General features: G+C 39.3%; 1 protein-coding gene across 1 annotated transcript in view; it reads right to left on the bottom strand.

The window, feature by feature from the left end:
- Sucla2 (succinate-CoA ligase ADP-forming subunit beta) overlaps positions 1-24,187 on the bottom strand; it is a 33,052-nt gene that overhangs the window by 8,145 nt on the left and 720 nt on the right. Inside the window, exons 2-6 of the mRNA XM_021645597.2 lie at positions 16,957-17,137; positions 12,248-12,347; positions 11,955-12,117; positions 4,195-4,323; positions 1,565-1,703 (exon numbers count right to left, since the gene is read on the bottom strand). Coding sequence (XP_021501272.1) covers positions 1,565-1,703; positions 4,195-4,323; positions 11,955-12,117; positions 12,248-12,347; positions 16,957-17,137 — 712 coding nt within the window. The remainder of the gene's footprint in view (positions 1-1,564; positions 1,704-4,194; positions 4,324-11,954; positions 12,118-12,247; positions 12,348-16,956; positions 17,138-24,187) is intronic.

Below are 24,187 nucleotides of genomic sequence, written 5' to 3'. Positions count from 1 at the left end.
CTGTAAGCCAGCCCCAATTAAATGTTTTCCTTTATTGAAAGTTGTCATGTCCTGGTGTCTATTTACAGCAACAGGAACCCTAACCAAGACCAAAGCTGGAATATTGCTATGTTATCCCTGACCATGCTTTTCTTTGGAGCAATGCTGGCTTTGGGACTTTGAATTAGAAAAGTAGCTGCATACTTTAAATGAGGCTTAAGGCGCCACCCTAGCAAAAGCATGGAAGACAGTAGTGCTGAGGGTGATTTGAACTGTGGGGGCCTGGCTCAAGAGGTTTCAGAGAAGAGTTTTAGTATGTGGCTTATAGACTGTTCTTGTGATATTTTGGCAAAGAATATTTCTGCTTTTTTAACCCTTGTCTGAAAAGCCTGCCTGAGGCTAAAGTGAAGAGTTTTAGATTTATTGAATTAGCAGAGGAAATCTCAAAACAGTCTAGTATTGACTCCATTGTGTGGTAATTAGTGGTCAATCTTACACAGATCTATAACGAAAAGGAGCAAGCTAAGCAAGGAAAAATACAAAACATACAATTTAAGAAAAAAAGAGGCACCAGGAAGTGTAATGGAGCTAAATCTTACATTCAAGGAAATAAACAGATTAAAGAGAAGCTTGATGTAAAATGGAATAAAGACAGTAATGACCTCAGGGCAATATACCACCCAACTAAAGAGTCTAGTTTGTGAAAAAGAAATTAAAGTTTAGAGCAGGTGTGGTGGTACATGCTTTTAATCCCAGCACTCTAGAGGCAGAGGCAGGCAGATCCCTGAATCTGAGGCCAGGTTGGTCTACAGAGTAAAATTCACGACAACCAAATTGAGGCAGTGAAGAAAAGCACTGAAAACAGAAAGTTGATGAAGATAAAACGGAACAAGGAGACATGTTCCACCCTTAGCAAGCAGCAGAACTTGGCAGCTTCAGCCATGTGGTTCTGGCTTTGGAGTCAAGGATAGAAGAAAGTTTATGGAATCTCCCTCCACAACAAAGGCCAAGCATGTGTCCCTGAATGAGTCCTAGAGAAGCCATTGTGTGAAGCTGTTGCCATGGTCATGGTGCCTCTTCACAGCCATAGAAACTCTAACTAAGACAACCAGTTACACACATGCAAGGGAGCCCATAGTCTTAGGCAAGCTATTCTTCTCTAGTGGCTCCAAATTCAGAAATGACTCCACACCTGAGCAAACTTTTTCATACAAAAGATACAAGCATGCAGGCTTGGATGGCTAATTCTCCAGAGCATGGGTGACTCCTCATACACCCTCATTACTCCAACCCAGAGCTGCCCCACAGGACCTTCTGCCTGGGTGGAATTGCTTCATTTCTGTCCAATCCAATATGGTGAGCAGTGACGCCCTGGAATGTGACTACTGTGACTGTTCGCCTGGGTTGTCAAGTTGTGTCATTTTCATTAATTTAACCAGGTAACTGTGACTGACCAGTGGTCGCCACATAAGGCAGCGCAACCGTAGTTTGTGTTTTAGTGTGTTTCTTTCACGTCTGCTCTCATTCAGTTCACCAGAAGATGAGCTGCTACCCAGGAACAACAGATGACACCATGTGATCTTACCCTGTCCATCAGCATCTTCTACCATTGGGTTTATTTCCACCATAGTCGCGTCGTACTTGAGAAAAAGTTTATAAAGCTTGACCATGTTATCTGCTGCAGAATCCACAATGTTAGGTGGAAATCCCATCTTCTGTGCAAGCTGAAAGTAATTTGTCTTTTTCAGTAATAACTTGTATATGTTTCCCATCATCATTAAGATATTGCAAATAAAAACTTTATTATTTAAGAAGATAAGCTGGAGCTATAGCTAATAATCACCAAAAGGGCAGCTACTTAGGGTCTGAACAGAAACAACAAAAACTTGCTACTTAAAAATCTTCACAGGGTAGGTTTTATGGCCATTTTCAAGTCAGAAAAATGATTCAGTGCTAGGGCTATTAACCTAGATTGCAGTTCTAGCATTCATTTCATAGTTTCCCCCACTGCCTCTAAGCTTACAGTCAACCTACACTGAAAAGGAGACTTAGGTGCTCACTTCGGTGACACATATACTAAAAATTGGAATTATACAGAGGGGGAAAAAGACTTATTTTATTAAAACTACATCTAAAAAGTAGGTCGATAAGCTCAATGGTCTAAACACTGACCAAAGTTACTAAAGCAGCCTACTTTCCCGTTAAGGTAATACAAGGTGGGGCTGGAGAGATGGCTCAGAGGTTAAGAGCACTGGTTGTTCTTCCAAAGGTCCCAAGTTCAATTCCCAGCAACTACATGGTGGCTCATAACCATCTATAATGAGACCTGATGCCCTCTTCTGGTGTGTAGGCATATGTGCAGTACAGAATACTGTATAAACAATAAATAAATAAAATATTTTTTTAAAAAAAAGGTTATACCAGGCACACCTACTGGGCTATTAGGAGAGATGCACCCAAAGGCCACAATCTCATACATTCAAAATTCAACTCTGGCAGCCCCAGGGGCACAGGTATTTAAGCCTATTATCCAGAAGAGTTACGGAGCTGAGCAGCAATCTGAATCAGAGACGTCTATGGAGCATTTTAAACCGCAAATATCAAGATCACAAGCCAGCAGTTCTACTTCACATTTCTATGACAAAGCAAGTGCACATCCCTTTTGCTGTGCTGCAGCGGGTACTAAACCCAGGACCTCCTACAAGTGTGTCAAGTGTTCTGCCCCCTGCCCAGCCCAGAGATTTTCCCACCTGGGACAATCATCAATTTCAAAGTTCTGTGAGAAGTTTTAAAATAGTGCTATACAGGACAGGAATCTGCTCAGAAACACTACAAAGAATTCTTTCCTTTGTTTCAACAATCAAAGCCTGCAATACACTCTTGATTTTCGGTAACAGAAACATCTTAAATCCCTTAAAGGTGAATATGATTCATGTAAAGAGCCAGGCAACAAAAAATAAAGTAGCTAACCAAAAAACAAAATAAAAATCAGAAAGACTGTCATTTGGGTGAAGAGCTTTACTAATAAAAAATAATACCATGTAAGTACCATTTCACTATAAAGATTTTCTTTAGTTTTGCATAAACTTAAATATTTGATAATTACAAAGTGATTTCCACCAATCCAATGTCATTGCCAAGCACTGAGATACAAATCCCTGCCGTGTTCAAAATGCTTTATCTTGGTGCTTATAAATCAGTATTTGCTTCCTCATCTGAACTTTCCTCTCTAGTCATCACTCTCATATAACTCCTAATAAACCAAATCTGCCTTTTGCATATTTATTGCACTCATCTGTTTAAGCCATGAGTTTCACTAAAGAATATCTGTCTTTCCTATGAGTCTAACGCCATTCAAAGCCCTGCTGTTGCTATACTTCAATAACTAAGGTTATTTTAACGTTTTCTCACAGCAACTGATAAAGCTTGTGTTTATATGCACAGCAAACAATTTAACTTACTTTTGTATACAAACCAAATAATTTAATCCAACAACATCATTAAAAATAATATTGAGCAATCCTCAAAGACATATTAAATTCTACAGTTTGTTTGAAGGAGCAGAGATATAGAGAGGCTAGGGGAGGGGAAGTTGACAGAAGGGAGAGGATAGTACAGAAAACCAGAGAAACTATAAACAGCTGTTACTGTATGTATGTTGCAAAGATGGCTGTCATCTACCACTTTATACAATTTACAGAAAATAATGGGGACAGAGGAACATTTTTAAACTGAGCCTATAGAAAGCAATGATTAATAATCACCTCTGATTCTTCAACAAATAAACTGAAATTAATGTAAGGAAGAGGAGACCTATACATTATTTAAAAAAAGGGGGGGATATATTAAATTAATGAGTCTCAGTGAAGGACTTCCTACAGATCTTGACTCAAATAAGTTCTACAAAAAGCAATAATGAGACATTTCAGGAGTTAAAACTGACTGGACCTGTGAAGACACTAAGGAATTACTGTCAATGTTACTGGACACAGGAAAGCACAGTAGGCTATCTAAAAGCTTTCCTGCCTTTTAAAGAAATACACAAATATTTATGAAGCCTACAAAGAAGAGTACTGTAAATACTTTCAAAAACTGCAATTCAAATAAGAAATTAAACTGTCTTAAATTGCGTAGTGTTTTACTAAGTTAACTATATTTTCTTAAATATTATAAATATCTAACTAAAAACTGGAGATGTTTCAGAACATAACATACTGCCACAGCTTGCTCCTTTCGGATGCCTTCCACTATGTCAACAGGTTCTTTTATGATGGCTTCAGGGTTCTCAGCAGCAACGTCCTCAATGTTGACACCACCTTGTGAACTTCCTATCAAGACAGGGCCCTACAAGGGACAGAGCAGACAAAGCATCAACTTTTATTTTAGACCCAATATGCTTTTAAAACTAATCTCTGCACTGTCAGATTTGGGCATCAACAGCTCCCACATCATATTTTAAATTTTCTTTGACAATGTAACACATCTGTAATAAGTAACTACTAAATGTTTAAAAGAAAAATGGAATAGAAGCAGAAACAGAAAACAAAAATAATTACTTGCCTGCAAGAGAATAAGTACACACATACACCAAATAAGTAAATAGAACCAAATAAATAAAATACAACCTATGCATTTTTCGCATAAAACTAAAGAAACATTAAAGTATTACTTAAAGTGAAAATACGAAAATCATTGAAGGGAAAATTAGCATATTTTCTGAGCTTCTTGTCTTCCCACAAACAAATGAAAACAAACTACCTTGTAAGAACAGCCCTGACTACTGCCACAAATAATTTAAGAAAATAAGACATAAGTAGAAATAATTAAATTATGAACTTTTAGTTCCTCCAAAACTCAATCAAGAAAATGATAAAGCAAATATCGAGTAGGTTTGCTACTCTAGGTGGCTGGAAGCACTCTAGTGGCATGTAAAAATGGTGAAATCACATTACAGATAATCTAATGAATAAGAAAATACAGATTGTGTCTAGAGAGCTGGCTCAGCAGTTAAGATGGCTGCTCTTCCAGAGGACCCAAGTTTCACTCTCAAACATTAACACCCATCTGTCACTCCGGTTTCAGACAATCCAAAGTCCTCTTCTGGACTGCACAGAGACAAGGCACACATTCGGTAATAAACATACACACAGGTGAAACACCCATATACATAATTTTAAAAAAGACTTGATCAACAGTGGGATATGTATGGAGAGTTTTGAGGAAAAAAAGAAAGATGCAAAAGCTGAGATAGTGGTTTTTTTAAATCAAGTGTGAAATAAACAACAAAAAAGATTAAACAAAATACAGAGACATCTTATTTTAAATGTACCCATATTCAAAAGAAAATAGTATTCTTGAACTCAGACTTTTACTTGAAAAAAATCTAAAACTAATTTTACTTTTCTAGCCAACCACAGTAACAAAATGTGAAATTTATTTAATTACATTAAATAAAATGTAATTTTAAATAATGTTTTACTCCCCTACACTGTAAAATACAGTTCTTCAAATACTTAAAGAAATAACCAAAGGGAACCTATTTTTTTTTAAGACAGTTAACTCATATTTAAATAAAAAATTATTTTCTACCATGCGGTTAGTTAGATTTTAACATACATGGTAATGAATTATTTATCTAGACTTTGTTCCAGTGGGATAAGTAACTTCTTAAGTCTTCAGCCACCTTTGTCTATGCCCAAGCAGGGATTCGGAGTGGACCCTACTTCATGCTAAGATGAGTGTGGTGGTATGTATTTGAGTGTTTGGTCCACGGGGAGTGGGCCTATTAGGAGTGTGGCCTTGTTGGGGTAAGTATCACTGTGAGGTCTCCTATGCTCAGGCTACACCAAGTATGGCACACAGTCATCCTTCTGCTGCCTGTGCATCCACAGGTAGAACTCTCAGCACCTCTCCAGCACCATGTCTGCCTGCATGCTGCCATGCTTCCCGCCATGACGATAATGGACTAAACCTCCGAACTGTAAGCCAGCCCCAATTAAACGCTTTCCTTTATAAAAATTACTGTGGTCAGGCAATGAAACCCTAACTAAGACACTGAGTCAGTTACCTACGGCATGGGAGAAAGTTCAATCACATGAGAAGAGGGTCACAGTTCTAAACTGGGTAACATCGTGTGGAAGACAAAGATGTAAAGATTTAGTCAAACTGTGGAGATGATGATCCAATCGTTCCTGCAACAATAAAGTCACAAAAAACTCTAGATGCTAGGGCCAGCAAGATTAGTAAAGTAGGACACCAAAACCTCACCTGTTCCCTCCTACAAACATCAAGTTCTAGCACCAATATGCAGTTGAAAGGCCTGACAATTCAAGAAACCAACCAGGGAGTCACTTTACCCAGAAACGGTTAACACTAGTAGCACTAGTACTAAAACTGCCAAGAAGCCACTTCATTTCATCTGCATTTGCCACCCACACCTACCCCATTTGGGGTAGTTTGGGACTAAGAGGGAAACAGTCTTTGCCCAAGGAATAAAAAATATTATAAGTCAATATTTTGGCTTTTTGGGGTGTTGTCCAGGGGGCTAGTTCATGTCTTTAACTTTGGCTGATCTGGCCTTGAACTTGTTGAGCAGGGATCCTGTTGGCAGGGGAAAAGCCTACAAGGCCTTTGATTTAAGCTGCCAGGCTTCTGTCTCAGTCTAGGAGAATAAGGAAGAAGACATCTTGGAAATTCACCATCTTTGTTACCTGGTCATGACCCTCTCCCTATCTGTCTGCCTATCAGGGACTCTAACACCTAGCCCCTCATTCCCCACTCTTAGAGATCACCCTAACTGCTGTTAGGCATTCTGAGGTACAAACTGCTCTTAACTTCTTCCAGCTAACTAGGGAGGGGCAGCCGTCAAAGTGCCTCAGAGGAGGGCTGCTCTATGCATCCAGGATAAAATTTAACCAATGTCAATAACTACAACATAACAGAGCCATTTGGTGATTGTGTGACAGGTGACTTTAGAACAACAGAAAAAAATTAACAAAATTAACAACTGGACAGCTAAAAATGGTCAACTCTAACAAACTCTCAAATATACTAAATGGGGGGGGTATGATTCAAACAAAGTCAACAACAACAAAACCAAGCAGAAATAGGACACTCAGCAAGTGATGGCACAAACAACAAAGCACAGGAGAGGAGACAGAAGATGGAGAAAACAGCAAGTCAAAGGCAAAGAAGGGTGAAAGCAATGGACGCTGTGGGCCCAGTCACTAGAGGAATCTCGGGGTTACGAATTATGACACTCTAAATTCAAGAACCGCAACACTAGCTACTATAGAAACTAAGGGTCACAATGCTACACTAACTCCAGAAACCGTCTGTGTAGCATAAAAACGTGGTATGCAAGCATAAAATTATGCAAACAGACGAGGAAATACGTTTCCTACAGGAATTGGCTCTCTGGAAGTCCCTGGCAAAAATACCCTATTGGAATATGACGTGTTCTTATAATCCTGCTTTCTCAGATGCAAGACTGGAATTGATGAGCTCTTTTTTTGCTGTTTCTCTATAATTCTTGAAACAGTACAATTAACTATTCAAGGAAACATTTCTAATAGATCACTAAAAGCTTTAGCAAATAAGAGTAGAAGGAAAATAAAATTTTAGGAGAGGTAATAAATCAGATTCAGCATCAGGAACTGCTTGTGGAAAAACCAAACATTGTAGGTAGTAAAAGGACAAGAGTTTCAGGGCTTTCTAAAGAAAATGTTTAATCAGGATCTGTTAGGATAAATGCTCTGGATATTCCCACTGCAGTAAAGCTACTACAAAACCATTACCTAACACAGGTATTTATGATGAGGCAGAAAGAAGATAGGCAAACATAGGAGGTCAAAAAGTTTTGTATTATACTATAAGTTTTACGGACAGGCTAGCTCAAGCATCTTATCTCTAAGGAAAGATTGTAAACCCTTAGCAAGCCAAACAGGAGGAATTCCCCTCAGTTCTTACCTCCAGGGGGGTTGTAAATCTTTAGCCGACCTAGTTCAGAGGATTATTAACAACCCCTAATTAACTAACAATAAACTACATAAACAGACCACAAGTTTAACAAGCCCCTGGCCCTCTACTCGCTAAATTGGCAAACAAGTCACTAGTTCTATGTTTGCTCTGCTTAAGAGGCTGTTAGGCCAAGATTTTTGTAGACACTGCTTCTACCAGGTTACTCTTTCAGTTAAAATATAAACTTTGTAAATGTTCCGGGGGGGTATGTCAACTTTAAGGTGCTTCTTTGTAAGATTACTATAAAAGTAATCTTTTATAATCTTCAGTAAAGCGCAGAAGATCCAAATCAACATCTCTGTCATTTCGCCTATCTGTGCCTTCCTGATAACCGAATTCTCTGATTTTCCTGTGGACACGGGGTGGACGCGGGACACCCGACGGGGCTGGTCTATGGCATCACAACTCTGCCCATTCAGAAGCTATGACACCAGCAGGCAAGAACTATAATAGCTGCCAGGTATGGAGGCCATAGGTAGTTAAAGCCCAAAGCAATGAGCATCCAACCTGAATAGAGCCTTAAGTTTCTAGCTTCTAAAGCCTGACACAATAGGCCCCAAGTGCGCAGGACTTGGAGATATAACCCTGCAGACTGTACAAGATAGCACCAAGGCCTAGAACACTCAAGAACAGGACAAGAACAGGAACCACCCACAACAGAAAAGCTTCTCCCAGCCTACTCAAAACTTTTACCCAGGTGGAGAGAAAGGACTCCAACCAACTAACTGATAACAATTTGTTCCTATGTAAAGCCGAGGGTCTTGAAGTGCTTCAGTTAGCAATAAAGCACAACTGTGGGACAAGAGAAACTCCAATCAACGGGCAACAAAGCCACATTCTTTTTAAATCATCCACATGCCTGCACCAAGAACTGAGTAAAGGGCCACTGAAAGGACTCAGCTGGTAAAAGTGCTGCCAAGCCTGTCCCCCAGAGTTCCACCCCCAGAACCCTAACAGAAGGAAAGGACTAACTCTGCAGAAGCTGTCCTCTGACCTCCGTATGTGTGGCTTGGAATGAATGCGTGTGGGTTCGAGCAATGTATGCACACACAGACACATGCATACACACATGCTTGCACAAATGCAGATACTCATGCGCGCTGTGGTGGTCTGAATAGGTATGGCTCCCATAGACTCATGTGTGTGAATGCTTGGCCCATGAGGAAAGGCACTCTTAGGAGGAAGTGTGTCTTTGTGGAGGTACGCTCTAAGGTCTCCTATGCTCAAGCAGTGAACAGTGTAATACACGTCTCCTGCTGCTGCCTGTGGAGAGGATGGAGAACTCCCAGCTCCCTCTCCAGCACCATCTCGGCCTGTGTGCTGCCAAGCTTCCCACCATGATGATAACGAACGAAACCTCTGAGACTGTAGGCCAGCTCCAATTACACCATTTCCTTTACAAGAATTGCCATGGTCATGGTGCCCCCCCCCCCACCACAAGCACAGATGTGAAAATTAAGGAGTCAGGTACAAGATCAGGGATATCCTGGTCTACACAGTGAGTTCCAGTCAGCCAGAACTACAGTGAGACTTGTCTTTCAAAAAAAATAAAAATAAGTAAGAGTTGAGCAAAATCTGACCCAAGGGTAAGACAGTGAAAAGAACAGACAAAATTTAATCTCATTTTAATCAACATTCCATAGTTTCAAATTTAGAGTCAGTTTTAACAAAAGCAGTCTTAAGTTTTTGAAAAGTAACATAACCTCATCATAATCCACATCAGAGTGATATTATCAGAAACAAGCTTGTGGAAGCTGATAATAGACTGCTCATCTGTCTGGCCTCCAGATTTAGTGACTTTTAAGTCTGCTACAAGTAAATGCTTTTCTTTTAACAGACTTCTTTGACTGCTGAGGTGATAACTGCTGTTACTAAAGGCATTTTTTTTTTAAGGAAATTTTTCTTAGGAACAACTCCCCATTGTCTTTGTCATTCTTAAACCTTGCTCATTTTTTAACTCTGCGTAGTCATAAGGAGCTCCTAGCGGGTAAAAATCTCTGGCTTTGAATTAATCTGGCATTTCTTGGGAAGCTGCTGAAGACATGCTTTCACTAGGTAATACTCTAAGGAGTATCTGCCTATAGTCCTTGCCTGTCCCATAACCAGGTAAGAAAAATGGAGGGCAAAAGAGCACCCAAAGATGAAAATTCAAACTAAAATTCCCTCTAAGATGATCATGAACATAGAAAATCCAAGGATTATGCACACAAAAGGTTAGAATAAATAATTTTAGCAAAATTCAGTATAAAATAAGCAAAAAATCAGTTTTATTTCAATACATTGATAAACAGCCTGAAAAGGAAACAATCCCATTTGTAACAGCACCAAACAGGACATACATAATAGTAAACCAAAGAGGTTCATGCATTAAAAGCTATAAAACAGTGCTGAAAGAAAGCACAAACACACAAAACATGGAAAGATACAGGCACAAGAGGTGTGATAAAGTCTAATTGTTCCTAGTAACCCAAGCAACCTACAGGCTCAGTGAATTCCTATTAAAACACTAATGGCTAGGGTTTTCTTCTTTCAGAAATAAGAAAAATATGTTTAAATCCATATATAATTGCTGGGTACAGCAGCGCACTTGGGGAAGATGTAATCCTAGCAGCCAGGAGGCTGAGGCAAAAGAATCCCTGCAAATCTGAGGCCAGCATGGACTACAGAGTGAGACTATCCCAAAACACACTTTTAAGAAAGAACGAAGTCTGGGCACAAAGTGCCCAGGAACCCAGTGCAGGTGAAGACAGGTGGGTCCTGGGAGCTTGCTGATCTCCACACAGACCCATGGGACACATGCCCCATGTATGCCTGTGCACATGTGCACACACACATGTGAACACTCACACTTATTAACTAATGAAAAAATATAATAAAAAAAACTAAAGCCTCTATTTGGTTTGTCTAGAAATTCACATAAGTAACAAGATGATAGGTACTGATGTATACAAGTGGGAAGAGAATGTAGAAGGAAAGCAAGGAAATGCATAAAACACAACTTTTGCAAACCTTTGTGGTAAGGACAGTGTGGTACAATTTCTGAAATAATTTACAAAACTAAATTATACTACACAGAGGCATCTCTACAGCTGTCACTGAAAAATGAAAGAATGCTTTTAAAAATCATATTGAGTAGTTTTTACTACCACCTAGTGTTATACCTCAGGAAATACTTCTTATAAAAATTAAAAATTGTAAGATACTTTTATTAAGTAAACATTACTGAAACATTTAACTGTATCACAACATAGAAAAAATATATAAAGAAAACTATTTTATGATCCTTAAATTTTGCTACTCTAAATTACACACAATAGTAATTTTCTGTATCAGTCATTACCAGGGCTTCCAAATATGTACAGCTTGTTTCCAGCAAAAGCTAGTTAACTACCAAGCAGCCCTCGATGCACCGCGTCTGTGAAAGGGTCTGTACTGAAGTGAATGCCTATGTCCAATGCTAAAACGTTAGGGTCCGTAAGGGGAGAAAAGAGCTGACACTCCTTACAATACCTTGGTGCTTTGAAACCACAACATTTACTATTTAATGTCACCTTACGCCAAATAACCTAGTGACACAAAAATGGGTAACAAAAAGTAAAATAAAGCACACTTAGAAGTTTGACAAGGCACTTTTTGTTTATTCGTTCTTCTTTGGTAAGACTACTCTGCAATGCGAGAAACTAATTTTCTCAGTCCATTAACCCAAATATAACCTCCACAGATTTAAGCTGCTTCTAACAAATTAACCACTTGAAAACCCCATAAAATGTATTACAGTGGACTTTTTCCTATAGCTTTTTAAAAATTATATTAGATGTCAAATTTTACCATACTATTTCTCAGAAATGACAAATTCTCTGTATGAGTTATAGATAATACTTCTTATTCATCATATTCAGCTTCTGAAACTGAATGTCATATACAAATCCCCATGCATCCTGTCTATAAATACTCACTTGAAATGACCTCTCCATTGTTATTGCAAAGTAGTATTCTCTCCTGGGATATTTTCGCTCACAGATCAAAACTTGATTGCATATTCGGCCCTTTGCTCCTGTTTGCTTGGTAATCAATTTTTTCCCAATCATCTGTGAGGAAACAGCTTTTGCTTCTTCTGGACTACAATAAGAAAAAGAATTCAAATTCTTCCGTTCTCAAATTAAGAAAAATCTAAACCACAGCTAAATCTCAGTGTTTTCAACAATGTGATCATTTAAATAATAATTTTCTTTAAGAAATTATCACTTACGAGAATACTATCTTCACTCCCCCTTTGAGGCCACTTGAAAACGTTCCTTTTCCTCTGCCACCAGCTAAGACCTGTGCCTTTATAACAACATCCTTTGACCCTGGAAGAAAAACACTTTTTATTACACAGAAAGCAGGGAGTCACATGCAAGACAGTATTTTATTTAACATGCATGCTAATAAGTGTTATTAAATGAAGTCCCATTAATCCACACTGTCACAGACTGAGGTAGTCCATGTACAAATATTTTATAGGTTTGAAAAGTAGAGCACTCAACCATCTTAAAAAAAAAAGATCTATGCCTTTCAAAGGTTAGGTACTCACATTAAATCTTTTCAGAAATAGTGTACTGTAAATATTTTAGCAGTTATCAGACTAGTGCTTTGGAAGGTATTAAAAGCATAACATTGAGACTAAATGTTTTCTTAAAACTTCCCAGGGCTGGAGAGATGGCTCAATGGTTAAAATCTCTTGTTGCTCTTCCAGCGAAACAAGGCTCAGTTCCCAGCACCCATATGGTTGCTGTAACTCAAATTCCAGGTGATCCAGTGCCTTCTTCTAACTTACTCAGGCACCAGCCACACATGAGATATATGGAGATAAAACACCATACATATAAACTAATCTAAATAATTTAAAGAAATAAATAATTTAAAGAAAAAAACACACAGCCCAGTCTCTCTATTCAGATGTAAAGTTATGTCGTGTGAATGTTGAGTCACAAATACGACTTTAAACAGGACTTGGGACTTGGGATAAGGCCGTGACTTGAGATAATTCTAGAGCCTGGCCTGATAATACCTCATTCCCTCCAGTAACAGCAAATCCTGTTACCATACATCATTGAGCAGTGATGTTATGAAGAGTACTTACTACAAGTTAGGAAGCTAAGCACATTTAAAAAAAAAAAACAAACCCTTACTATATTATGGTAAAAAGATACATAGGGTCGCATGCTATCTGTAGTGTCTCAAGTACAAAGTTACCTCTGGGATATGACTACTACCCTATAAATATGTACAGGAACAGGCTGAAGATGGGTACTCTACTATGAGAAAAAGTCATTTCCTAATGCACAAAGCAGAATTAAAAAAAAAAATCAATGAGATAATAAATGGTTTTTGTTATCAAATAAGAGGTAAACCTTTAATCCCAGTGCTTGAGAGGCAGAGGCAGGCGAGTCTTAGAATCCAAGGCCAGCTGGTCTACAGAGTGCGTTCCAGGACAACCAAGGGTACATAGAGAAACCTAGTCTCAAAAACAAACAAACAAACAAACAAAAAGGAAAAGAAAAGTACTGAACAGGATTACTACAAACTATGCAGACTCTTGGCCACTCCTTATATCCTCCAGGTGGGCACCTTCTCTGATCACCATTCTTCTCACCTGGTTGATGGAATAATGTTAAAAGCAGTAGCCAAGGAGCAGATGAGACCCAACTTAAAACTGCTTTCAGATACAGTTTTAAAATGGGTTTCTGAACCCATTTCAGTCAGAGTAAGAGACACAGTATTTACAATGGCCTACAAGGCACTAGAGCCTACACCGTGTCCTTTTAGTTCCTGAGCCGTCATTGCACTCCAGCTACACTCCATTCATCTTGCCATCAGGACTCACCCTAACACACCATCAGAAGTACTCTTCAACCAGCTGTCCTGTCACATTTCTCTAAGTCTCACATCACCCCTGAGGCTTTACTTAAACTGACAAAGCCACGTTAATAATGCAATCTGCACATCTCTGTCCAATTTCCCTTCTCTGACCTGCTTTTCCCACCAGAGATTCACCAACTTCTAACATAATATGTAATTTTCTTCTTGTATCACTTGTTGCTTGGCTTCCCCACTAGAAAGAGGTTCCAGGCACCAGAACATCAAGCTATATTCACTGACGTTTATATAAGCTGCAAGAGTTACCAAGATACATCTTGCTGAATGTTGGGGAAAGGAACTTGTTAAGACAAACAGAATTCTCATAAATATACACTATTTTCCACTGCTCTAAACTCAACTGAAAACACCAGAGGCTCAGAAGTGCCTCATTTAGAAAAGATCATTCCTACTGGGCGTGAAGGTGCACGCCTGTAATACCAGTACTCTTGGAGGCAGAGACAGGCAGATCACTTTGAGAGTGAGGCCAGCCTGGTCTACAAAGCAAGTCCAGGATAGCCAACACTACACAGGAAAACCCTGTCCTGAAAATGTAAAAAAAAAAAAAAAGAGTATTCCTTTTCAATATGCCAGACTCCACCATTTACAAGTGCATGAAACTAGTAATAGGAAATTAAAGGCAGTTTATTTATTAACTTAAAAAGCAACAGTCATGTCGTTAGTCAGAAATTAACAGGTGGCTTCTGGGACCAGATGAGTGATAGTGTTCACACTGAAACAAAACTCTTACTCTAGCTATTTCTGGTTATCTGCCAACTCCTGATTTCTAGTAATTTAGAAATATTCATTTACATACAAAGATGTACAAAAGGGGAAAGTGATTAGAAAATTAAGTATGGGGCCAAATAATTAAGATAGTTTAATGAACTCCATTAACTCATGCAACAAATCTCTTACATATCAGACCACATGCCAATAACAGTGAGGAGAGAATCTAGTCTTCCCTCTCGGAGCTCACAGCACTGTCATCCTCTGCTACAGACTAGCAATGCGCCATCATTTTCAGAATGGTGTAACAAGAACAACTTCAAGCCGACACCTTAGTGCACAGCTGTAATTCCAGTACTCAGTGCGTTTGAGAACAGTGCCTTCTACCAAGGGAGCCCAGGACAGGCAAGGCTACAAAAAGAAACCCTGTCTCAAAAAGACACTGGGGGTTAAGAGCAGTTACTGTCTGCAGAGCACCCACAGCAGGCGGCTCACAGTACCTGTAACTCCAGGTCCAGCCGATCCCACAGCCTCTCTGGGCTTTGTGGGACCTGCTTCCATGTACTACACATGTGTTACACAGGCAAACACACCATATAAAGAACGTTTGTTTAAAGTAACAAACCTTTTTAACTGTGAGAGCTCCCACCTGCCCTTTCCAGGTCTAAGTCCTAAGGCACAGAAGTTGTCAGAAATAAAAAAATATTAAAATAACCACCTGATTTTTAAAGTTTTTCAATTTTTTTTTACAAAAGTGGAAAAAATAATAATTTGGAGATAGGTACAGATTTGTTACTTCATTAATAAATAAATCAGGACCTGTTGACACTGATCACACACACCAAACCCCATTGTAATCAATTCACTGAAATTAGTATGCCACAAAAGCTTTGTTGAGTAATCTAATAATAAAACTGTAAATAAAGTCATACTCTCAAGTCAAGAAAGCAATGGCCATTCATTCAAAATAGCTTATCTGGTAATACTCTCATTTTTAAAGAAAACTCTCACTTTTACAGCTAAGAAAAATGTAATTTTACACAATTCTTTTTATTTTTTTTTTGTGCATTTTTTTTTTCCCAATGCAGTTTAGTACAGAGATCTGCCTGCCTCCGCCTGCTGGGATTAAAGGTGTGTGCCACCATGATCCGGCAGCCAAGGCAGATCTTTTTAGTTTTATTTTTTATTTTTTATTTATTATGTATACAATGTATACCTGCAAGCCAGAAGGGGGCACCAGACCTCCTTATAGATGGCTGTGAGCCACCGTGTGGTTGCTGGGAATTGAACTCAGGACCTCTGGAAGAGCAACCAGCGCTCTTAACCTCTGAGGCATCTCTCCAGCCTGCCTTACACAATTCTTAAATTTTGTGTGACAAGCTAGTGAACACAAGGTTCACCAAAGCATGTTTAAAGTCACAGTAGTCATAGTTCATCCAAAATGACTGCCTACTCAACTGCAGGAAACTGGTGAACTTCAAATCCAGTATACAGAAAACAGAGAGCACAGCTACAATATTATCTCATTACGTTTTCATACTAAATCCTTTAAAATGCAAATTTATGCTTATTTCCTAAAATAAAAAAATTGTTTAAGATACTCCTACAGATTCAAATTCATGAAAGTAACTAAGGAGTCTCTCAATAAAAGAATGTACTAGCAAATGTGGACAAGTCTTGACCTCAGTTAGCAAACACTAATATTATGGATTACCTAATTATCAGGTATCTTCCTAGGCCTTCGGGGTATTTAGTGAACAAGGAAGACACAGCTTGCTCCCATGCAGCTTAGCCTACAGCTCGCTTCTTCACGTGCCTGCGTCTATTTCCCACACTGGCAGCGAGGAAGTGAGTCCCACCCTCTCACACCACACAGAAACAACTAATATTTCTCTTCAGAATTTTTCTAAAACAAAACAGAAAATAAACAAACAAAACCTTTGTCACAGCCACCATCCTTTAAGCTACAAAGAAAGAGAATCACTTTCCCCTTAAGTCTGTTCTAGCTGAAGAGATTTCAACATCCTAGTGCCACTGTAAGAGATTTCTAAGTCAGTAAGACTACAGCTCAGTATCATCTCTAAAAACTGTGAGTTCTCAACAGTTATAAAATTCTACCTTCTCAATGACAACAACAAAGCCAAGTAAAATGTGTTGGCACACACATAATCCCAGCATTTTAGGAGGTAAAGACAAGGAAAATCTGAGTTCAAAGTCATTCTTGACTATGTGAGAACCTACCTCCCAAAATAAACAAATGTCAAAAGGCATCAAACCAAAAGGAAGCTTACATCTTATCAAGTTTCTATGAGTAAGTTTTTTTTTAAGTACCTAATTTTTTGGCAATTGCATAAGCTTCATCTGGAGATTTTGCCACGAAGCCTTTGGGAACAGAGACGCCAGCTTCCTTCAATAGTTCCATACTCAAGTACTCATGCAAGGAGAGGTTCCTCTGCTGCTGCTGCTGTATTTGGAGTCCATGCTTGCTAAACAATCCAGAATTTCGCAGAACCTAAAAAAATTGGGAAACATGGTTAGGTATTGAAGAAGGAACAAACAAAGGACAGATCTCATCACATTTGGTTCCAGAGTGCTCAGTTCTTTGTAAGTACAACAAAACTGTTACATTCAATCATCTAAATCAATGCAGTACCTCAATGATAAAACTAAAATCGGTCTAGCAGTTAAATATCAAATGTTACCCTTGTAACTGTTACTTATTTCCTCATCATCCATCCTCAGTCCCTATCTTACATCTGTGTTTTATTACTCTATCTCTATAGCCTGAAGGAAATGTTTCCTGGATGGTTAATCAGAGGCTCTAAGGCCAATCTCATATTCTCCACCAAACTGAAACTGTTTCCTAATTTTTTTCTCTATCCTCCTCTGGATCTATAATACCTGGCATTAGATATGTGATAGCTGAATGATTTGGTAGCCATACTCCTTCCAAGAGAACACAGCAACTACAAACTCTTCCCCTTTTCAATCCATGTTTACTAGTCATTCATTCTGTTAAACTTTTGAAGCTTGTAGGAACTAGAGTGGTCAAATTATCCTCTATGGCTTCATTCTAGTGTGTATTTACATACAAGGCCAAACAGTAAACAAACATGCCAGATGGCAATAGAATGAGAAAGAGTGCTCAAAGAGAAAACTAAAACATCCCTATTTTCAACTTAATGAGAATCAACAAAAATGCCAAAGGGGTGGCTCAGAGGGTAAGGTGTCTGAAGTGGAAGTCTGGTGATTTAAGTTTAATCCTCAGAACCCTTGCAAAAGTGAAAGCTGTCCTCTGGCCTCCACCTATACACAGCAGGGAACATGCACACACTTTTGTCTTATTCAAAGACTGTCAAAAAGAAATCTCTAACTTATATCTTACTGCTTGACAGAGAAGTACAAAGCTAGCTTTTCAGCTGCCTGTACCAAGGGCCACAACTCAGGAACCACACACATCAATTGGGTCTCTAGCACCTACCAATCAGAGTGTAAGCTGAACCTAATATTACATTAACATACTCGCCTTCCTTTTAAAAATCCTTCAATCCTTTTAACCTTCAAGGGCAATGTACGGACACATTAGCCACAAAAATCTTCCAAGGCTGCACTGAATGAAATCACCCTTAAACCTTAGCTACACACATCCATGACCTACACATGAACTCCAACACACCAAAACATAATTCACATCAAAAATACAATGTCAAGGATGGAGAGATGGCTTAGCAGTTAGGAGCACTGGCTATTCTTCCAGAGGACCAGGGTTCAATTCCCAGCATCCATGTAGCAGCTCACAACTATCTATAATTCAAGTTCCAGGGGATCCGACACCCTCACACAGGCACATGCAGGGAAAACACCAATATACAAAAAATGAAAATAAATATTTTTTTAAATACAGTATCATTAGATTTAAATTTAAAGAGCCTTACATGAAGCCTGTTCTTTGAAATGAGTTCTTGATCTACTTCATCAAAATTAAAACCGTTTCTTAAAATACAGATTTTTGGATACCATTCTCTACAAAACCAGAATCTCTGAACTGGACTCAAAGAAATCTGAACTGGTAACCAATCACTTAGCTGATTCTTTTTTTTTTTTTTTCTTTCTGTTTGTTTGTTTTTGTTTTTTTGAGACAGGGTTTCTCTGTGCAACCTTGGCTGTCCTAGACTCACTCTGAAGACCAGGCTGGCCTCGAACTCACAGTGATCCACCTGCCTCCACCTGTATGATGGGATTAAAGGCGTGGGCCACTACAACCAAATCACTTGGCTGATTCTTATGGACCCTAGTTTGAGAACCTCTAACCTAATAAGTCAACCACATATAATAGCAGTTTATTGCTAACTCATCTAGTTAAAAGCCTGGCTAAAGTTAACAACAAGGTCCAGTAGGTACAAGTGGCCTGCCACTTTGGAGTTTAAATCCCAAAACCATTAAGGGTGGATAGAAAAAAAAAAAACAAAACTGCACAAATCTGTCCTCTGAACCCCATGTGCCCCTGAGTTTACACATACATACACACACACATACATACACACACACACACACACACACACACACACACATACACGTGTACATGCACACGCACACATACACACACGGGCTTGGGGGGCAGGGAAGACAAGCTTCAACAGATACAATAAGACTGAAATAATCCCATGTATCCTATCTGACCACTACGTATTAAGCTGGACATCAACAACAACAGAAATAGCAAAAAGCCTACACACACATGAAAACTGAACAACTCGATACTCAATGACAGCTGGGTCAGGAAAGAAATTAAAGTCTTCCTAGAATTCAATGAAAATGAAAGCACAGCATACCCAAACTTATGGGACATGATGAAAGCAGTGCTAAGAGGAAAGTTCACAGCACTAAATGCCTTCAAGAAGAAATTCAAAACATCTCATTCAAGCAACTTAATGGCTCACCTAAAAGCCTTAGGGGGGAAAGAAAAAGGGTAGAAGGCTGGAAATAATCAAACTCAGGGCTGAAATCAATAAATTAGAAACAAATAAAACAAATCAAAGAATCAACGAAACCAAGAGTGGTTACTTTTCAAGGGAGCATTAATAAAGAGAGGGGCAAGGAACTCTCTGTATGCTGGCAACTCTGTACACTTACCTTCCTTACCCAAGCGCTGAATTACAACTTGTATAAACATAAAAACCAATCTAGCAAAAAAAAAAAACAACAATAATCTAGCCATTAAATGAAATCATACAGTTTACTGTACATAACTACACCTCAAAATAATAATAAAGGTAAAGGAAGTGCCTAGATAATCCTAGAAACCGTTGTCACACTAATTTATTTTAATGTTTCTAGAGGAGACAGTGTGCCACTAATGCTAAAAATGTTAATGCTGGGGCTAGAGAGATGGCTCAGCAGTTAACGGCACATACTGTTATATAGTGGGAATTCTGAAATTTCAGTTTATTTAAAAAAAATAACAGAAATGTTATACGAATATGTTTTTCATTTTAATCCCAGATTTGGGGATATGGAGCTGCTTCACATTAGTTATGATTTACCTCGTGCTCTAGCAGAGGCCTGGTTTTGGCAACTACAGATAGTTTGTGCAACTGTGTGACATTTGGAATTCTGGGCATTTTTCAGAGGGTACAGAAATACTAGAGCCCCAAGAGGTGAGGTTGGTGGCTGTTGGCCATTCAGGGGGTTGGTTGCAGTTTGTCAGTCACTGTGCTCAAAGAAGAAACAAGAAATTAGTTTCAAGGATCTCTCTCCCCCCTCTATCCTTCTTTCTCTTTTACCTAGCTAGTAAGGGGTAAAGCAGGGGGGAGGGGAGGAGATAAGGGTGGGGAAAAAAAAGAACCCACAAAGTAGCTAGAACCAGCTATACCGTGTTCTTCTACAGGACCCAGGTTCTGCTCCCAGCATTCACATAATTCCAGCTTTGGGGGATCTGATGCTCTCTTCCAGATTCTACAGGCACCTGCACTCATGTGCACACACCCATGAGTCATATATGTGTGTGTACATATATATATTTAAAAACAAAATAACCTTTAAAAAAAAAAGTCAATCAGCAGATTATGCCACTAGATAGTACCTCCTTAGTTGCATATATCAGAAAAAAATACCAAAGAAACGGATCCCCATTCCTAAAATGTAAAGCCTGAAGGATACTGTAAGGATATCAGAATCTGAACTACACATTAAGACAGTAACTTTAAATCAAGATGAAGTTCCTACATATGATTATACTATGGTTATTTTGGGAAAGGTCCTATTCTTTAGGGACTGGGGTGTTTTGTCTTGGTTTAGTTTGGTTTAAGATAGCTCAGGATGGTCTAGAACCCCAGGAATCAAGTGATCCTGCCATCTCAGTTCTCAAGTACCTGGTACATAGTATGGGATCCAAAATGTTTTATTCTTAGAGATATATGTGCAAATACTCAGGAGAGAAGTGCCATGTTGCCTGCAATCTCAGGTACTTCAGGAAAAAAAAAAAGTACGACTTTATTTGTAAATATATATGTAGGAATATAAAAATATCATTACTGAGATGACTATAGTATTATCCCTTGCCCTGCCTTTTCTCCCTACAAACTCTCCAATATACCCATCTGCTCTTCTTCAAAGTCACAATCTTTCTTCACTAGTTGTTATTCCATGCACACATGTACATACATATTCCTAAATACAGCCTGATCAGCTCACCTAAGCCACCTGTGTGTATGTTTTCAGGAATGGCCACTGCTCATCCCCGGGGAAGGCCACCTCTCCCATTTCCAGCTTTTGCCTATAGTTCTTTGTGTAGGGTTGAGGCCTTGTGGGCTTTTCTTCAACCAGTGTGGCATGTTCTTTGGTGTAATTCTTGTTAAGCTCACATTTGAGCATTCATGTTGGTGAGACCTTATACGTGCAGTTTCTGGTATTAATAGAAGACACAATTTCACAGCAAACTCCCTGATCCTCAGTCTCTGGCCCTTACAGTCTTTATGGCCCTTCTTCCTCAGTGTTCCCTGAGCCTTAGGTATGAAGTATCTTGTAGGTGTATCCATCGGGACTGAGCTCTGCAACTCTGCATTTTGACTGGTTGTGGTTTTCTGTAGTGGTCACCATCTATTGCAAAGAGAAGTTTCCTTGATAATGGATGAGGCCTACACTTACCTGTGGTATCAGGATAAATGTTTATAGACTGTTGGCAGGGGTATGCTGGTTTAATAAATTAGTGGTCCACCAATAACCATGACTTCACTAGCACTGAGCAGTTAACTAGGTTTCCAGTATCAGACACGCTCTCCCTCATATCAAACAGGTCTTATGTCTAATTAAGTTGATGACTATGGTATGTGTGCCACTACTGCACTCTTAGGTTTATTGTGCCATGCTGGCCATTGATATGGTTCACAGGTATCACACCTAGGTAGCCCTCCTTTGGGAAGACAGCATGGTGCCTTCTGGTACTGTGAAAACTGGTCTTCAGGGAGGGAGTGGCTGGATCAGCTCCAGCACAGAGATCTCTGGACCCTGTTTCTGAAGTACATGGTATCTTCAGCTAGAGATTTGCTTTCTACCTCTGAGGAAAGCAACAGAAATAGGCTCTATGTTTGGGGAGTTTTTTGGCCAACGACTCAAGAGAGGGCTTTTCTAGAGTATTGGAATTTTTGTTAAGTTCCAATACTCTAACGGCCTGGACTACGCTCGGCTCACCCGGCCACGCTCCCGCTTTGGCTCTTAGATATAAGAATACAATCTTTTAAAGACAGAGCATGTGGCGTACGGTGGTGGTGGTGGTGGTGGTGGTGGTGGCGGCGGCGGCAACACACACCTTTAATCCCAGCACTCAAGAGGCAGAAGCAGATAGCTCTGTTAGTTCGTTTGTCTACAGAGCAAGTTCCAGGACAGGGCTACCCAGAGGGACCCTGTCTCAAAAAAACCAAAAAACAAAATCAAAACAAAACAAAAAGAAGACAAAGCCTATGTAGCAAAATGTTAAATTAGGTAAAAGCACTATAATACTACTGATGGAACATTTTCATTAATTTGGGGTTTTGGGGGTTCTTGGGAGAGGTTGCTTTTGTTTTAATTTGGGGGGGTTGTTTGATTGGTTGGTTTAGTTTTTTTGTTTATTTGTTTTTTAAGGTAGGATTTCTCCTTGCAGCCAATACTATCCAGGAATTCATGCTATAGACCATGGTCTTGAACACAGAGATCCATACTCAGCTCTTTAAAGAGTTTTAATGTCTGAAGTATTTAGAAAAATTGTTTCCTTGCGGCATTAGCAAATTTAATGAATTTTACATTCTGTTAGTAACACAAATTCCAGTATAATCCCAAGGCCTGGGCAGCATCAGAAGTTACAATTAGGCAGGAGGAGGAAGTTTTGATGTTCTAACAATGTACTGTCTTTAACAATACTGTCTATTTTGAAGCAACGATTTTTAGTTTTTATCAGAAAGAAATGAAAAATGTTTGAGGTAACAAAATGCTAGTTACAAGTGAATTAAAACATTACACATCAACTAAAAAAAGGGGAGGGGACTTAAGGAAACTTAAGGAAAAACAGCCTTCCTGCCAAAAAGGTAACCAATCCCTACACAAACCCACAAATATCTGTCAGAACACAAATTATTTTCCACAAAAGACAAACTAAAAAGACCAGAGGAATTTTTTTTTTTCTTTCCAAGATAGTGTTTTTGTGTAGCCATGGCTGTCCCGGAACTCACTGTGTAGACCAGGCTGACTTTGAACTCAGAGATCGAGAGCTGGGATTAAAGGCCTGAGACATAGCCACCCTGCTTGGAGGAATAATTTTTTTAAGTGACCTTGAACAAGTTTCCTCCTAAGACACTGTGTCCTCATCTACAAGAGCAAGGTGTCAGACTACTAGAAACTCCAAAGACACATTCTTAATGGAGTGAAAGGAAAGAGCTGTAATAAAGATAAACATACTGCAAGCCCCATAAGGAGATGCAAAGGCATTTTTAAAGGACTTTCTAAATGAATAAAAACTATTAGAATAAAACACGTGTCTCTAAAAACTAGGCAGTGCTATCGAAGCAAAGGACAAGGGGCTAAATCTGTTCAACTACGGTGTGTCTGAAAAGTTAACTTCAGAACATAAAAATTCTGGACCGATCTCAGGAAGCTCATCTTGCTCCTGCAGTTTTGAGGTGCTAACCCTGAGGGGCCTGTCTTCATGGGGCTTGTTGTTCCTTTGGTTTGCTTTTGTTCTTTTGAGATCGGGTCTGCTGTAGCCTTGGCTGGCCTTAAACTCTCTAAGTAGAAACTGACCTTGAATGTCAGATCCTCTTGCCTCTCCCTTGAGGGCTGGGATTACCGGCATTCTGGGGATGGAACCTGGGACTTCTTTACATGCTAGGCAGGCATGTAAGAATGAACTCGCTCCCCAGTACCCAGTTTTTGTGCTTGACGTGGTAGAGCAGGCACAAGCACACAGCTTCGGAGGACAGTAGTGGAATTAAACCTCAGCCACCGTCTCATCTACTACAGACCAAAGTACTTCTGTAAGCCACAAGATCGTCATCAGTTGATAACTGTTCTTAATGACAACCCCGGTGCT

The sequence above is a fragment of the Meriones unguiculatus genome, chromosome 9, assembly GCF_030254825.1.
Source record: "Meriones unguiculatus strain TT.TT164.6M chromosome 9, Bangor_MerUng_6.1, whole genome shotgun sequence".
In the NCBI taxonomy this organism is placed as follows: domain Eukaryota; kingdom Metazoa; phylum Chordata; class Mammalia; order Rodentia; family Muridae; genus Meriones; species Meriones unguiculatus.
The sequence above is the reverse complement of the archived record's forward strand: the minus strand, read 5'-3'. Positions and strand labels throughout refer to the sequence as shown.